Source organism: Trachypithecus francoisi, unplaced genomic scaffold (genome assembly GCF_009764315.1).
Source record: "Trachypithecus francoisi isolate TF-2019V2 unplaced genomic scaffold, Tfra_2.0 Lachesis_group0, whole genome shotgun sequence".
Classification (NCBI taxonomy): Eukaryota; Metazoa; Chordata; class Mammalia; order Primates; family Cercopithecidae; genus Trachypithecus; species Trachypithecus francoisi.
In genome coordinates, this window is record NW_022681453.1 from 57,374,043 (window position 1) to 57,390,380 (window position 16,338).

At 53.7% G+C, this 16,338-nt stretch overlaps 1 protein-coding gene across 3 annotated transcripts in view; it reads right to left on the bottom strand.

The window, feature by feature from the left end:
* NUP210 (nucleoporin 210) overlaps positions 1 to 16,338 on the bottom strand; it is a 102,683-nt gene that overhangs the window by 18,684 nt on the left and 67,661 nt on the right. For all 3 annotated transcript variants that reach the window (XM_033210767.1, XM_033210768.1, XM_033210769.1), the window contains 8 exons: positions 8,925 to 9,053; positions 7,731 to 7,858; positions 7,484 to 7,619; positions 5,949 to 6,011; positions 5,572 to 5,751; positions 3,535 to 3,615; positions 2,492 to 2,623; positions 819 to 977 (listed from right to left, as the gene is read on the bottom strand). In XM_033210767.1, the coding sequence (XP_033066658.1) occupies positions 819 to 977; positions 2,492 to 2,623; positions 3,535 to 3,615; positions 5,572 to 5,751; positions 5,949 to 6,011; positions 7,484 to 7,619; positions 7,731 to 7,858; positions 8,925 to 9,053 (1,008 nt within the window). The remainder of the gene's footprint in view (positions 1 to 818; positions 978 to 2,491; positions 2,624 to 3,534; positions 3,616 to 5,571; positions 5,752 to 5,948; positions 6,012 to 7,483; positions 7,620 to 7,730; positions 7,859 to 8,924; positions 9,054 to 16,338) is intronic.

The following is a 16,338-nucleotide window of genomic DNA, read 5'->3' on the forward strand; positions in this document are numbered from 1 at the left end:
GACCTTGACCCTCCCCGCCTCAGGCACATTAGCAGGTGCAGCCCCTTCAGCCCCTGCCCAGCAGGCTTCACCTGAGGACTGGAGGCAGCAATACTGAAAAACGTGTAAGGGCGCCCCAGCCTCTGTTGGTGCTCTATGTGTGTTAAATAAACACAGATGATGAAATTAATGGCCACTCAGACACAGGGAGCCCCAAGCTCAGAATTTTTTGCTCTTTTTTTTTTTTTTTTTTTTTTTGAGACGGAGTCTTGCTCTGTCGCCCAGGCTGGAGTGCAGTGGCGGATCTCAGCTCACTGCAAGCTCCGCCTCCCGGGTTTACGCCATTCTCCTGCCTCAGCCTCCCGAGTAGCTGGGACTACAGGCGCCAGCCACCTCGCCCGGCTAGCTTTTTGTATTTTTTTAGTAGAGACGGGGTTTCACCGTGTTAGCCAGGGTGGTCTCAAACTCCTGACCTCGTGATCCGCCCGTCTCGGCCTCCCAAAGTGCTGGGATTACAGGCTTGAGCCACCGCGCCCGGCCAATTTTTTGCTCTTTTGGCCGCATATCAAGTGAGTTCCCACCTCCAGGCCTTTGCCAGCTCCTCCCATCCGGAAACATTACTCTTCTGTGAAGCCTTTGCTTGACCCTACCTCTGGGCTCCCACAGCACCAGTCACACTCGGATGCTTACCCCACTGCGATGGGCCACTGTCAACCCCACGGACTGAGAGCTTCTCAGGTCTCCCAGCCTCTGCCCATGCAACATGTGGCTCTGGAGGAGGATTGGGCAGCTGGCACTTCCTCTCCCCCTTCCCTGTGGCCTGTCCACCTGCCTCCTACCTGGACTTGGATCTCATCTGAGAGTTCTCTAGCCAGGCCATACAGCTGCCCTGATGTGGGGTCCACAGCCTTGACCACCACCCTCAGCCCGGTCCGGCCTTTCACCCGGCCAAGCACGTTCATGGCAAAGTTGTACTGTGACGGGAGTCGGATCGACGCCTGGAAGACATCAAACACATTTTCAGGTGTAAGGCCTAGGTCCCTGTGTCCTCAAAAAGGCAGAGCCGGACAGTAGGCCCAGACCCCCCAGCCCTCTGGTCCTGGCAGCTGTTGGCCTGTTCTCAAGGGCCCCGCCTTCCTGCCTGGGTTGGGTCTGCTAACCCCAGAGCTGTGCAGACCCGGCTTCCCCAGCATGGGTGCCCAGGTCCTGCCCTGCCTGCATCGCACAACGTGCACAGATGCATTTGGAAAACACCGGGCCCACCCACATAAGCCAGGGGTCTTCATGACAGGATGTCCCTCAGACTTCAGTGCTTGTAGGTCACCCAGAGCAATGCTGGGTTTTGCAGTGTGTCCCTGCAGACTGCTTTGTTTTGGGATATCTGTTAATAAGTCTCACTGCTTGTGCTCCATGGGGGCAATGTGGGGGAGCCCCCAGGCACCAGGGACAGGACCCTGTTCCCACTGGGTGGGGTTGCGGGGGGCATTAGTCCTACACTAGACAAGCTTCAGACAGCCTTTAGGAAATCCCATCCCCGGGCTTGGGTCTCTTTCCAGGCCTCCATCCCCACTGTTCCTGAATGAGGCAGGGAGCGACCTTTCAAGCCACCCTCCACTTGGGTCCTGTGTGTCCAAGGCCCACCTGGGCTTGAGCCTAGAGTCACAGGGGCTGGTGTCCAGTCCCATTTCCCCACTGGCTTGCTGGGCAACCCTGGGCAAGTCCCTTCCTGTTTCTGGCCTCAGTTAACACAGAGGGACTTAGTAGCCTCCCCGGCACCTTCCAGCTCTGACATCCCAGGAGGAGCCAGGGCCCCTCGCTGGGCTAAGGGAAGGGGAGTTTGGCCTCTGGGATGAACCAAAAGAAACGGAGGGTAGGCCGGGCGCGGTGGCTCAAGCCTGTAATCCCAGCACTTTGGGAGGCCGAGACGGGCGGATCACGAGGTCAGGAGATCGAGACCATCCTGGCGAACACGGTGAAACCCCGTCTCTACTAAAAAAATACAAAAAACTAGCCGGGCGAGGTGGCGGGCGCCTGTAGTCCCAGCTACTCGGGAGGCTGAGGCAGGAGAATGGCGTAAACCCGGGAGGCGGAGCTTGCAGTGAGCTGAGATCCGGCCACTGCACTCCAGCCCGGGCGATAGAGCGAGACTCCGTCTCAAAAAAAAAAAAAAAAAAAAAAAAAAAAAAAAAAAAAAAAGAAAGAAACGGAGGGCTGCCAGGCATCATCTCAGAAAATGGTCAGAAGCTGCAGACTCTGACCTCCCAGGACTTTTGTGATTTCCTCACACAGCCGCTTCTGTCAGGAGAGGCACCTACTCACTCTGTCTGCGTGGTTAGCATTTGAGAGAAGGGAGTCCCAATGAGCCTTGGGAGAGGGAAGAAAGAGGGAGGGCCTGTCTAGGTGTGAGGATGAGGACCTCCTCTGAGACAATGTGGCAGGAACCCTCCCTGACCCTCGGGGTGCTGGCCTGGGACAGGGCTGGGAGGTGAGCTCTAGGGAGATAGTTACCTACCTCATGGTGCCGCCCTCGGAGGTCCAGGACGTCCCGCTTGGTGACAGACCAGTGGAAGGTCAGGCCTGGCACAGCATTGCCAAAGGAGAAAGGGTTCTGGTGGTTGGTGATGCCGGTGACATACACAGGCATCTGTGGGGGAGAAGTCAGAAGCAGTAGTTCCCAGCACTGGGAATGCCCCCAGAAGCTTTGCTGCCTCCTTCAAGCAGTGGGAGATGAACCCAATTCTTCCCCAACCAGAGAAGAGCATGGCACAGGTTTGGGAATTTTGATGAAATATCAAACGAGTAAACCAGAGGTGGGACTGTTTTCCCCACACTGTCCCTCCCCTGCAGCGGGCTGTGCCTCTCCATGGCCAAGAGACTCATTTCTGGAAGGAGTCCCTGGAGCTCTAGGAGGCCATAGGTCCACCAGCAACACAGCTCGCACTGCCTCACAGTGCTGGTTCCTCCAGGCCCCTCCCTCCTAATCTAGCCGGGGTCCCTGCTCACAGGGCATGCGTGGGTGCGGTCCCCAGCTCCTTTAGTCTCTATTTGCTGAGTTGGTTTGAGGGCACAGGTGGAGGCAAGACGGCAAAAGGCCATAGCAGGTGCCGTGCCAGGCTGCCCAGTCCACTCCCAGTGCTACCACTTCCTAGCTGTGTGGCCCTGGGCACGGGCCTTAAGCTTTCTGTGTGTTCATTTGTTCATCTGCAACACCAAGATGGTTCTGACACCAACCTCCCAGGGCTGCTATGAACACCAAATGGATTAATGTCCAAGACGGCATGGAGTGGAGTAAATGCCACGGTCACTGTGCTCCTGTTAGGCACCTGGTGCTATTCCAGATGTGGGAAGGTGACAGGCCAGCAGGAAGCAGACCTTCCATCAGTGGCTACCAGAGAGCAATGGAGGGTGTCTCCCTGGACGGGGACAGGTGAGAAGCAGGCCCTAGACACCCGGGCCAGGGAGATGGAGGAGGTGGAGAAGCACTCTAACTTGAGGACAGGGTTCCAGCAGTGGCTCTTCAGGAACCAGCATTCAGAGCCCAGGAGGTCAGCTTACCTGGGTGCCTGTCCTCATCCGCATGATGGGGGCGCGGATTCTCACGGCCCGTAGCAGCAGCACCTCCACCTGCACGAGGTCCTGGGGAAAGAGGCTGGCACTTAGGTGCGGGGATGCTGTGCTGGCCAGGGATGTTTCAGGAAGGGACCCCTCAAGGGAAGGAGGCTGTGGCTCAGAATCTGTGGCGAGAAGGCCCCTCAGGATGACCAGCATCGTGCTCCTCTGCCCCGGGAGGCCTGGCTTTGTGGGCAGCTCGCCCTCATGGGCCAGCCACTGCCTCTCCCAAGGCCCCACAGGTCCCAGTCCAGTCCTCTGAGGCTGCCGCCCTGTCTGATCCAGCTGCTCCGGGTTAGCACTGCAGACTTGGGGCCGGGGACTGGTGCCTGCTCTTCCTTAGGCCTGGCTGCCCTCAAGCAACAGGTCTCCAGGCCCTCCCAATCCCAAATCCAGCCTGCCTGTCTCTGACTGAGCAGAGTACAGGGACGAATGCAGGAGCCCTGTAGAGTCTGATCAGAATTTATAACCTCCTTCATTCTTAACTCCACACTCCTATTAATCTGGCCAAAGACTAAGTCTCCTGGCTTCTTCCTAGTGCTGCTGAGTCATGCTGAACTGAGGCTATTAAAACCCTTAGGCCCTTTGCCGTGCTCATGCTGAGCCCATCTTCTGAGTCTCATGACTTGGGCTAATGCCTGGCACACAGTAGGTGCTTGATAAAAACCCATTCCCCTCCTGTCACTCATCCTTCTGTTCAGTCTCCTCCTGCTAGTCCTGGCCCACCCCGTGGCCTTGGGGTGCTGGCTGTGTGACCTGGATTGGACAGATGGAACTGGACAAGGGGCCACAGTTGTGAAGCCCCTGCCTGCCTGGGCTCAAGAACATGCCTTTCAGATAGGGCTGGTGGTGCAGCCCCTCCACCTGCCAAGACCACCAGGGCCTTTCCCCAGCACCTCCCCAACTCGCCAGTTGGGGGACCTAGAAGGGAGGGTGCCCAGCAAGGTTAGACCACAAAGACAAGGAAAACGCAGGGCCCTGTGCCCCTCTTGCTGAATTTCTAGGAAGTTGCCCTTTACCTACGCCCTTAGGAGAAAAACCAGCCAGCTCCTGAGGATGCACTCCTTTTTAGAGAAAAAAGAAAACATACAGTCTCCTGTGGTCCTGAATGTCACGCTCCAGGAAGCCCATCTGAACTCTGCCCCATCCCTAGGACAGGTTTTTACATCCCCAAGGCTTTCTCTTTGTCTTCAAAATTGATACACACTGGGAAAAGGAGTAAATCAATGAACTCAGTGATCAAAGTCAGCCTCCGAGAACAAGGACTTCCCTGCACCTTGTCTGGGGCGGTGCACTCGCCAGCTCCCGGGGCACTGTGTTTACAGGCTCTGAACTCAGGACTGCACAGACTGCTTCCAGGGGACCTAGTTCTTATGAGGAATGGGATGACTGACTCTGAAACGGGTTTCTGTCCACAGCTGCATCACACATCACAGAAGGCTCTTCTTACAGACCAAGTTTCTGGCGCAGCTGTGAGTGGAACCCCAAAGCAGCCTTCCAAGATGCTTCAGCAAGTCACTGCTGGTGAAGAAGGTCAGGGAGGATGCAAAGGCCCTGATTTTAGCCCTGAGCCCTGAGAGGACTCAAGGAGATGAAGGCAAAGTGCTCAGAGCAGCGCCTGCTCTCACCACGACTGCCATCATCCTCCACTGGAAGGGCCCTTTGGGCCTGGGGGTTGCTGAACACCCTGCCTCGTAAGGAGCAGCTGGAAGGACTGGGAGACTCAGCCTGGAGAAGAGCAACCACTGGGGGTCTGGGTGCATATTGGCAGCGCTGTCCTGCACTAGGGTCCCGGCAGGGACTGCAGACCCAGGGGGCCAAAGCAGTACCCTTGGAGGGGGTGGTCCTCAGAGGCAGAACCCAAACACAGTAAAGAGGCTTCTGTTCCAGGCACAGCTGCCCTGGGAAGCAGTGGGCCCATCGCCAGAGCTGGCCATCCCAGCGGGTTCGGAGACTGCCAGTCTCCAATAGCATGCCTGTTACCTGAGAGATGATGACCACCTTGCCGGTCTCTGCATCCACTGCCTGCACGAGCCCAGACACAGTGCCGTTCCCGACGGCGAGGCCTCGTACCAGCCCGGCAGCACTCACCAGCGCAACGCTCTCATTGCTGATGGAGAAAAGGATGTTGGACTGAGGCTGGGGGCCGCCCTCGGAGGTGACCTGAGCAGGGAGGAAAGAGCGGTGTGTCAGTGCCCGTCATGCCAGGCAGCCCACACCTCCCACTCAGAGAGCCAGGGCCCCAGTGCAGGTGGCTTCTGCCTTCTTCTCCCAGTCACTGCATGCAGGGCCACAGGCAGCGGGAACCGGGTGGTGGCCTGCACTGGGGCTGGAGCAGGACATGGCCTCCCGGCTCTCACCTGCATCGTGGCCCCGATAAGCAGTGTCACCTTCCTGGGCACCAGCCTGAACGGGGGAAAGACCTGTTGGGAGACACAGGAGAGAAAGGACTGCTGTGCCCCAAGCCCACGGCACTGAGCATAACTCACATGCTACATGTTTCATGAGAGGAAAACTTGGGGCATGGACATCACCCCTCTCTGAGCAGTGACCAGAGGGGCCAGGGTCCTGGGCCAGTGCTGGGGGCTGTCTCCTAGTCACTGGCCGAGGCTCCCTGGTTCTCTGGGGTGTGTTCTTCTGTTTGTGACTGTGTTTCACTTTCCCTAGATGCTAAACTCCAAAAGCTGGGCCGTCCCCTTGGAGAGATGGCTTTTATGCAGTTGAGCCATCCCCTTGGAGCAGCGGTTTTCAGTGTGTGGTCACTAAGCAGCAATGTCAGCAAGGCCGGGGACACATTAGCAATGTACATCCCCAGCCACCTGGCCTGTGGAGCCAGAGGTAGCCCCACAGGGTAGCCCTGCCGATATGGGAGCACCCAGAGCCCCAGAGGTTGCTCTTCTACTAGCACACCCTCCGGATTAGCCTGGGAGGAGACCAGGGATGTCAATGCCACTCTGTGGAGCAGGTGAAGCCCCCACCTGCTCCTCCTGCAACCCCTACAAGTGCCTGCCTGGCAGGAGTAGGTGAGTGAACGCAGGAGGTGGCCAGGGTGCTACTTGTGTGGGAGTATCGGTCTCTGCAGCTATGCTATTGATGGGCAGAAACAAATTTCTCATCACCAGAAGAAGAAAGGTGCACCTCCATCTAGAGACACAGATGGCACCCACCTGCTTTGGATCATAGATTAATGATGCTCACCAGCCCCCACGTGGCCCAGACACAGGGAGGATGCTGGTAGGGCTGGTTTAACGCTGCCGCTGTGTATAGACTTCAGATGATGCCTGGGCCACAACTGCTGTGGCCTATGGCTGCAGTGGGGCTCCTGTCATAACCTAATCTCCCGAGACAGCCCCATACCACACACTGAGCCGGTGCGGGGACCTCAAAGCTCCCCTCATCCAGGAATCACCTACTTCAGGAGTTCCCTTTATGACACCTCTGCTCACGCAGCCCCTGTGACAGGTGCCCAATCCCCTCAAAATGCCTGTTCTATGGCTCAGGATCAATGGTTAAGGAGTTCTTGTACACATGAGCCAGCATCTGTCTAAACTTCCACCCAGTCAGTGCTTTCTGGGAATGGTCCTAGTGTGTCCCCTTGCCATGTGACCAGGCACACCCCTTCTCTGAGCCGCACAATACCCCACGTCACAGAGGAAAAGTAAAGTCACTTGGCCGCCTCCCTCCGGTTCTGCCAGTCCAACTTTGTGGCTTCCCAGAACCCTGGAGCTAGTAACAGCTGCCTTTTGATGAGAGGACATTGTGGCACACAGACTTTTATATGGCTTCTCCACAGTAGCTTCCTGGACTGTACTATAAAGATACCCCCAACTATAAAGACACCTCCAACCCCCAGCACTGGGCTGATCCCACATAGTGTGGGAAAAACCCGTCTTACTTCAATCTGTTGTGGGGCTGAGTTGATTCTCTGTCCAGCTTTATTGGTCACACTTGCAGTTAGACTGGTCTGGCCGATGGTCACGCCGTGGATGAGGAATGTGATGGTGTAGTTGTCAAGGACTTCATCAAGGGCCCTGAAACAGAGGGAAGGGCTGGGACTTCTCCAAGACCACCCCGTGGGAAAGGCTGCAGCTGGGGTCAGCACTGTCTCTGAGGTGCCCTCCTCTGACCCCTAGGGAACTCACACCAATGTAATGATCGGGGAGGCTGCTCGGAGCTTCAGGTCCATGAAGGGGAAGTATTTGGCCAGGAAGGGCTTCTTGTGCAAGTCCAGCACGCGGACGTATGCCTTCACTGTCTTCCCAATCTCCACCTGCATCATGGGGACAGAGGTTCAGAGGTGGCCTCCAAAAGACCAATCCTACCATCTATGGTGCCCCATGACTTTCTGAGATAGCATCACCAACCTCAATCCACAGACCTGGGAATCAGGAGAGTCACCCAGGTTGACTTCTGGACTATCAGCTAGTCAGCAAATGAAAATTGATGAGGGGGAGCTTGGGGATACTTAGAGGCATAAATTCCACATTCTACTCTTAAATAACTAATACACTAATTAGGGAGATGAGACACCACTCAGAACAGCAGCATCCAGTAGGAGCTCAATAAATGCTCATTGACTGAACAGCTCACACCTGGCAGTGTATAATATAGTAAGAACTTTAGGAAATGAGAATCAGAAATACACAGTGAAGAAACAGATGATTAGCAAACAGCAGTGAAAATGAGACTATAAGAGGAGTATGTGGGGCTGGGCAGAGCATATTAGCTTCTTAAGGAGCCTAAGTCGCATGAACACTCCCCTTTTAATTACCAGCCCTTCTATCCACTGAGGAACCTGATCGCAACCCTCTGGAAGCCCAGCTTCAGTTACCTCAGATATTTGGAGTAATAAAAATTCCCTATTGATGTGAAAGATAAACTGAGATCTATTCCTTGTCTCTTTTTTCCACGGTGCTTGGCATGGGTGAGTTGTGCTCATTTGCCACTGAAACCCCAGAGAACCCAAAACCTATATTCTGGGAAGAAAATTCATGCTCAGCAGGGCATGTGCCTGGCTGGTTAATAACCTATACCGGCCAGAAGACATGGAATTCCCAGGTCATGGCTAATTTAGAGACAACTTCCAGCAGGATTTACTGCCAGATTTATCCCTCATAGGGATATCACCTGGGATGAAGAAGTCCCTTATTGAAGGGACTCTGGATCCTCCACATGGGGTGAAGGAGATGGGAGACAGCTTGGCAAGCTCACAGGGGAAGGGATGCAGACTCCAGGAGCAAAAAGCAAAGGCCATGCGGAACATTCTTCCCACAGTCCCCTCCCTCCCAGTTCCTGCAGGTCAGCCGAGGGTGCCCCGTCATGAAGCTTCCACTGACCTTGTCAACCACACGGATGTACAGCTCCTGAATGTCCGACACGTAAACCACAGCCTTGGCTGGGGCCGGGAAGATGAGGCACAAATCATGGATCAGGATGGTGGATGAGCCGGGGAGCAAAGGGTGCACCTGCAACGTTGGGGCAGTGGTGGAGGGGTGGGTGCTGGGTTATGCAGCTGCAGGGCGCCCCCCTGCTCAGGTCCGTGAACAGCACCTCGCCCTCAGCACAGCCTATCACCTCATGGGATGCCAGTGGCAGAGCCCTCCAGGCCAGCACTGGGAAGCAGTGGACAAGGGAAATCCTACACCAGATAGTGCCTTACCCACCTCTCGTCATGAGCTCCACTGCTGGCCAGGAGATGGGCTTGGGATATAACACATTAGTGCCAGGCTGGATCTCACAGAGCATTGATCTCCACTCGCACATTTTACAAAGAGAAGAAAATGGAAGCTGCTCCAAGGGGGCCAGTCAGCAGCCTTGGGACATGCACCAACTTCAGGGCAGAGTGAGGAGGCAGTCCCAGGGTGCCACATCCTGAGCTGGCCACCTGCTGCTGCAGCCCTGGTGGTAGAGAAGCACTCTGTGGGGTCTTCTGTGAAACTGCAAGTCAGGGGCTGGCAGAAAACGAGGCAGATGCTTTCCAATGGCAGCTTGCACAGGAAGTCTCAATCACACTGACGGAACCACAGAGCCCGGGAGCCAAGGCCACCCCAGTGTGAGCTATGTGCATCTCGCTCATCTTTGTGTCTCATCACATCCCCAGCTCTGTGTGAAGCAGTGACTGCCAAGGTGTTGTGAGTGAATGAACAAATCAGAGCTAGTTTTTTCCAGCTTTTTCACTGTCAAAGACCCTTTTAACATTTATTTATTGTATTTATTATTTTTAGAGACAGGGTCTCACTCTGTCCCCAAGGCTGGAGTATAGTGACGGGATCACAGCTCACTACAACCTCAAACTCCTGGGCTCAAGGCAAGAGCCCACCTTTTAATCCTTTTCTCTCTACCCACTTTTAGGGATTCTACCTTCAAGACTCTCTCCCCTAAGAAAGTACAGCACAATCACCCTCTGATGCTGCAGAAGATGGCCATTCACACAAGTAATGTGTCTGTTTATGATGGAATTCACACAGCTTGTCTTACTGCTTAGACGCATATTTCACCCAGGTGGTCTTGGAGCTGGGCAAGCAGGGACAGGCCATGAGGCGAGTCCAGCCAGCTGCCCCACCCACTCCTCTATCTGGGCCTGGCTTTGTTGCTTGCTCTTTGTGGTCTCGTATTCAAAGGGTGGGGAGCAAGGGGTTTTAAAGTAAGCACTTCAGGGTTTGCAAAGCTAGAGTTTCAGTATCAAGAAGCTACAAAAATAAAATAAAATAAAAATAAGGTTTCTGACCCAAAGGTGACAACCAAATAGGATCACATCACACCCAACATCAACCTTTCAACAACTGCCCAGTGCTCTGAGAATGAGCTCAAAGCCTTAGCACGCCCTGTAAAGCCTGGTATGGCCCGGCCCCTGCCTCCGCTCCAGAATCCACGCATAGCACACTCCCCCACTACACTTATGCTCCAGCCACGCAGGCCTTCTCTCTCACTCATACAGACAGCTAGCTGTTGCCTGCCTGCCTCCAGACCTCGCAGCCCATCTTAAAGACCTGGACTCTTTCCCCAGCCTCCACCTGCTGGCTCCAAGTCATCCTTCAGGCCCAGGTCCAGTGTCTTTCCTCAGAACAGTCTTCCCTCATCCATGTCAGCTCCTCCAGCACCTCCCCCTCCCCCCTCTCTCGGGGGCTGGGCCTGCCAGGTGCCATCAGTGTTGATGGGACCCACAGTGCACTCGGCCTTCCCCTCCAGGCTGTCACCAGCACTCACATGCCCTTGGGACTCAGCTCAGCATCTGGTACAGTCTAACCTCCTATAAGCATGCCTTGATTGGATGAAGATCCAGGGCCGCTGCTCTGAGTAATTCTGGATAAGGTCATGGAACCTGGTACTCCAGCCTGCTCAGCTTTACAGAGTAAAACCAGCTTTGTTAAGACTTGGAAATTCTGAAAATCGCCTGCAAACCTAATGGACCTCCACTTATTTGGAAAGTGCTGATTCTGGTCCAACCTCTTCAATGTACAAATGAGTTAACTGAGGCCCAGATGACGGGACAAGGATATGGCTTTGAAAAGGCAGAGCTGAGGATAGAACCAAATACCCTAACTCCCAATTTAGGCTCCTCCCTCAACTCTCCACTTCCCAGGGGAATGGGGCTGGAGGCCTCCTGCAGCCAGGACGGAACTACGGTGCTGGGGAGGAGGGAGAGTGGACAAAAGCAAAGGCCTAGCTGAGAAAAGCCCAAGCCCACGGCTGGCTGGCGGTATGGAGGATCAACAAGCTGGCCCGAGCTGCACACACCACCCGTGTAATGATATCATTATGTGTATATCAATTATATCATTATGTGTACACCAATGATATCATTGTGTGTATATCAATACACACAAAGCATGCCTGGGTTATTCCACACAATGACTTACAGTAGGTGAATAAAGATCCCGGAGTAGACGTCATGCTTATACTACAAAACAATAGCTTTGTGACTGGAGCCATCGCCATATGAGCCTAGTGTCAAGTATGGGCTGAGAAGCAGGGTCCAGGAGCCACCAGGTTTCTGGTTTTGCTGGGGCTGATTCACCCCAGGTTATTACATTTCTCTCAAAGAAAACTCATTGAAAAATTACAGAGAGTAATGAGAGCTTTCTTTGAGAACCCAATTTAAGGCTCCAACCTGAAACTCCTACTATAGTTACTGCTGTCAGGAGTGGGCAGGTCCCTCACAATGTGAAGAAATTCCATAGTGCACCGACTGAGGAGCCTCACACAGGGCAACACAGGGTAATGCAGGGAAGGGCTTTTTCTCTTTCTTTTTTCTCCTTTAGAACTATCTTGCACTTTTTAAACAAAGACCTAAAATGGCAGTGGGGAAATCAATTGCTCTTCCACTCGATTTCCCAGGGGATGGGCATCCAGCCACCATTTCTGGAGCCCTCGAAGCGTGGCCTGCCCCTCAGGCTGGTGCACGGTGGCTAAATGTACCCCACAGAGATGCTGTAAGGGGGCGCCCACTAGGCCACTCTGGAGGCTTGGGTAATGGAGGGCACTTGGCCGCTAGCTGGTGGCAGAGCGGGACCCTGCACCCGCTCCTAACTACACTGTGCATGGTGGCTCACACCACACAGCTTCTCTGTGCTTTCCAGACACATCTGCTTCTTGATTGACACACAGGAGAACATTTGCAAGGGGAAGGAGGTAGTGGTGACCCATGCCCAGAATGAATTTTAATTTCTGAGTGTTGAAGGTGCCACCTGAGAACATTGGGAAACACTGAGCCGAGGGGAAAGTTCTGTCAAGTCAGAGATGAGATGACAAATGTGTTGTTGCTCATTAAGACGCTGAGTGCAGCCAGAGGCAGCTCTGCACATGTGGGGGCTGAAACTGTCAAATACCTCAGAGCTTGCCAGGCCCCAAGGCTCTGCCTACATCATCTCAGCCCCCACTTCCTGGAGCCCTGATCACATTTCAGGCTTGTCCCCTGATAGGTGGCGAGTGCAGGGGATGAGGGACCTTGCAGCTATTTTTGAATGTCACGGAGCCATCGGCTTCCATTTCCTGCAGACTGCTTATCAATGTCACGTGATGGGCCAGACAGTGCCAAGTGAGTGTGCCCCTGATTACCCACCCTCAAGGCCAGCAGGTAAGGACCTAAGCTTACATGAAAATCACAGGCACTGAGTGGGGCCCTGGCCTGGGCGCTGGATGAAACTTCACACAGGGACCTGGCCAGCCCTGTGATCTTCCCAAGGGCGAGGACTGGGGACGTGGACTACTGTCCAACGATCAGTCTCAGGGAAAAGGAGGATGCACCTGACTTCAGGCCCTGCAGTTGCCAACCACTCCCCACTCATCCTGGACACACATCCTCACCTGAACAATGGCCCCATGTCTGGTTGCGCCTCACAGGACCCAGGAGATGGAGAGACGCAGCCACAGCTCACGGGAGCTGGGCCCCCCGGCTTCATTCTCTCCTGAATCCGCAGTGCCCAGCACAGCACCTGGCACACGATAAGCACTCCAGTGTCGCTGAGTGCACAAATTAATGGGAAATGTAAAGTGCCCAGCAGGCTCCTTCCCCTGCTCTGGTCATCTCATGGGTTCTGCCTGGAGGACTTGATTGAAACGTAAAGAATCATTGAGAAGGAAACCCTAGGTTTAAATAGGATAAACACTCCCATGTGCAAACCAGCCAAAAACAAAATAAAGGCCCTTACGGAGAGTTCTGGGGCTGTGTGAGCAAAATCCATCACAGCCCTGCATAGCCCATGCCCACTGTGTGGGGATAAAAACCTCCACAGGACCCCTGCTGCGTGAGCCCCAGAGAGCCCCCCAGAGACACTCCAAAGCCACAATGCCCACAAGCCATCTTTGCGTGCTGAATATATATCAACAGGAAGGAAAGAAACCCTTTCTGTGAGCTAACCAGGGAGCGCCGGGGGCTTGTCTATCTCTGTGCTGCTGCTCAGCAGCTGGAAAAAGCCACAGCCACGTGTAGACATCCCTCAGAAACAGCCGCCTGCAACTGTTTCTGAAGCAATCAGGACCTGCTGCTGACGTCAATACTCCCTGGAAAATTCCTCCCGCAGGCTTCAGAAGAGACCAGAGGAACCAGAGCCCGATTGGAGTTGCGAGGGTCTTTGGCACAAGCCTGAAATAAAGGGAGGTGAAGACCCCAGTGGGCAGGGCGCCTCCATGGAAGGAAACTTCTGGACCAGAGCAGTTCGCAGGGCCTGTGGCACGGGCTGCTGCTTGCCATAGGGGAGACTCGTCCCGGGTCCTGCCTGCAATGGGCACTCTGTGTCACTTAACCAGGCCAGGGGCCATTCCACAATCCAGAAAGAGAGTGCCAGAGCTCTCCTGTGGCCACGTGTAAAACAGAACTGCAGAGACACTCCTAGAATTGCAGCATTTTAGGATTCAAGAGGGGTTTAAAAGTCTCCTGGGAGACTTGACTCCTATGGTGGAATCCCACCTTGAGTCTTTCAGACAAGTGTCCCAGCTACTGCTCAAATGCCTCCAGAGACAGGGAGCTCACTATCTACAGCGGCAGCCTAGTTCATCACCAACCTCGAGGAACTCTTGTTCCTGGAGAAAAGGTCTCCCTCTGGTCACAAGTCTACCCTCAGGGCTTGCACAAAATGATAGGTGCAAGGTAAATGTGAATGAGAGCGTGCCCTGGTTTCACTGGCACTGTACACATTTTCCCTAACTTGGAACTCAACGGGGAAGTTTTTATTAATTTCTAAAAGTAAACAAAACAAGGCATATGTCAAGCAGTCAGAATTAAGATGTAAGGTTCTCACTGGCATGGCTGGAGGAAGAGCTGGGGAATTGTTCTTTCTTCTATGAGGGGATAAGAATGCTTAGGGGACACTGCCTGTGGTCTCAGGCTCCTTGCCTCCTCCAGCGTCCTCCAACCACACGCGTGATCCCAAGTGTTGAGGGCATCTTGCCATCCAAGGGTCTGCCTCTGGGAAGAACAGGAACAGCGGGACTCCCTCCCCCTCCCCGAGGCACGGCACTGAGAAAGCATCCTCTATGCAAGACAGCTGGACACTAACATCAAACACTGAAGGAAGGTTTTCGAAATCACCCCAAACACCAAACAAAAAAACTGAATTAAAAAACTTATTAAACAGAGGGTGTTTCACACAAAAATAGAGATCTCTATTTTCTCTTGAAAGGGCTCACACCCCCACACGTCAAAAACCAGCTGGAGGTGCCAGTTCTGCAGGACAGTGTAAGGAGGCCACAGGCTTCCCCATGAAACACACACACAGCCATTTAAAATCTCTGAGATGGTCCCAAGGGCACACAGCAAATGAAGAAGCGTTTACTAGAGAAAACCTGCTAACATCTGGGAAGAACAAGGGCCTGTGGAATGTGAAATAAGATGCCCGTCCTCCCCGACCTCCACCCCAGTGAGGTGGGGCTCCACTCCCGACTGGTTCCTCCAAGATCACAGGACTCCCTCACCCGCAGCTCTTGGTCAGGGGATTAGTTTCCTAGGAGGGGCAGGTGTCAGTTTTTCTTTTCTTATCATGCCCCCAGCTACAGCTTGCTGAGACTGAGTCCCAGGAAAGTGGGCTCAGAGGTGGGGGCTTCCATCTTCCACCCAGACCCCATTTGTGGGATACAGGCTCTGCCTTGGGTGCAGCACCCGTGAGAATACTGGGGCCTGGTCGCCCTTCCCCGGCTCGTGGGGTGGGGTTCCCTGCTAAGAGAGGCCAGCCAAGGAACACTGGGGCTGCTGCCCCACTCACCAAGGGCCTAGCTCCTAACGTGCTGGTGTCACCAGAGAGAGATGCACCACTGTGCCCAGCACCATAGCTCTGGCTCAGAGAGTTTGCCTGGAAAAGCAGCTGGTGCACAGAGGCTAAATGCACCCAGAAAACAGTGTGAGTTGCTCCTAAAGGAACTGACTTCATGTGCAGCAGAGCTTGGAGAAGTCCAAGCCTAAGCGCATTCTCCAAAACAGTGGAGGTTGTGCTGAAAGGCAACAGGGAGGCGACAGAGAGTCCAGGAGGTGGGGACTACACCGGAGGCTGGCAAGTTTGCCAGAGAGAAACAGAAAAAGAGAGAGCTGGGAAGAGCTCTCCTGGGGTCAGAACAAACCTTAAACATCTTCTAGGGAAAGGGTCCCTTCAAAGGATCCTGAATAGGATTGGACTGAGTTGTGTAGGAATATGTGCCCCAGGGAATTACTGAAGACAGTGGAGCAATCAGCCTCAATTAGTGGAGCTCAACAGTTGAGTGGTCAGTGAAAGACAGCCAAAAAAAGCCCTGCAAAGGCCACAGTCATCCCAGAGCGACAAAGGACATACCAAGGTGTTATCCCCTAAGAGCAATATCAGAGACTTCTTACTGGGAAAAAGTGTGTGTGCGTGAGTGTGTGCGTGTTCAGCAAAATAACAAGGCCAGTCACTAAAGAAGTAAATAAGCAAATAACAATAACAAGCTCCAATGTGGGGATGGGGGATCAGTACCCAGAGTTTCTACAATACATTACCTAAAATGTCCAGTTTCCAACAATTATTGGACATGAAAACAAACAAACAAACAGGAAAGCATGACCTGTACTCCAGAAAAAAGGCAGACGACAGAAACTGTCTATGAGGGCCACCAGAGATCAGATTCACCAGGCAAAGCCTTCCAACCAAACAATGATGAAGGGAGTAAAGGAAGATTTGATAACAATGTCATATCAAACAGAGAATATCAATAAAGAGGTAAAAGTTAGAGGAAAAAAAGAACCAAACAGAAATTCTTAAGTTGAAAAGTATAATAGCTGAAATGAAAAATTCACCAGAAGGG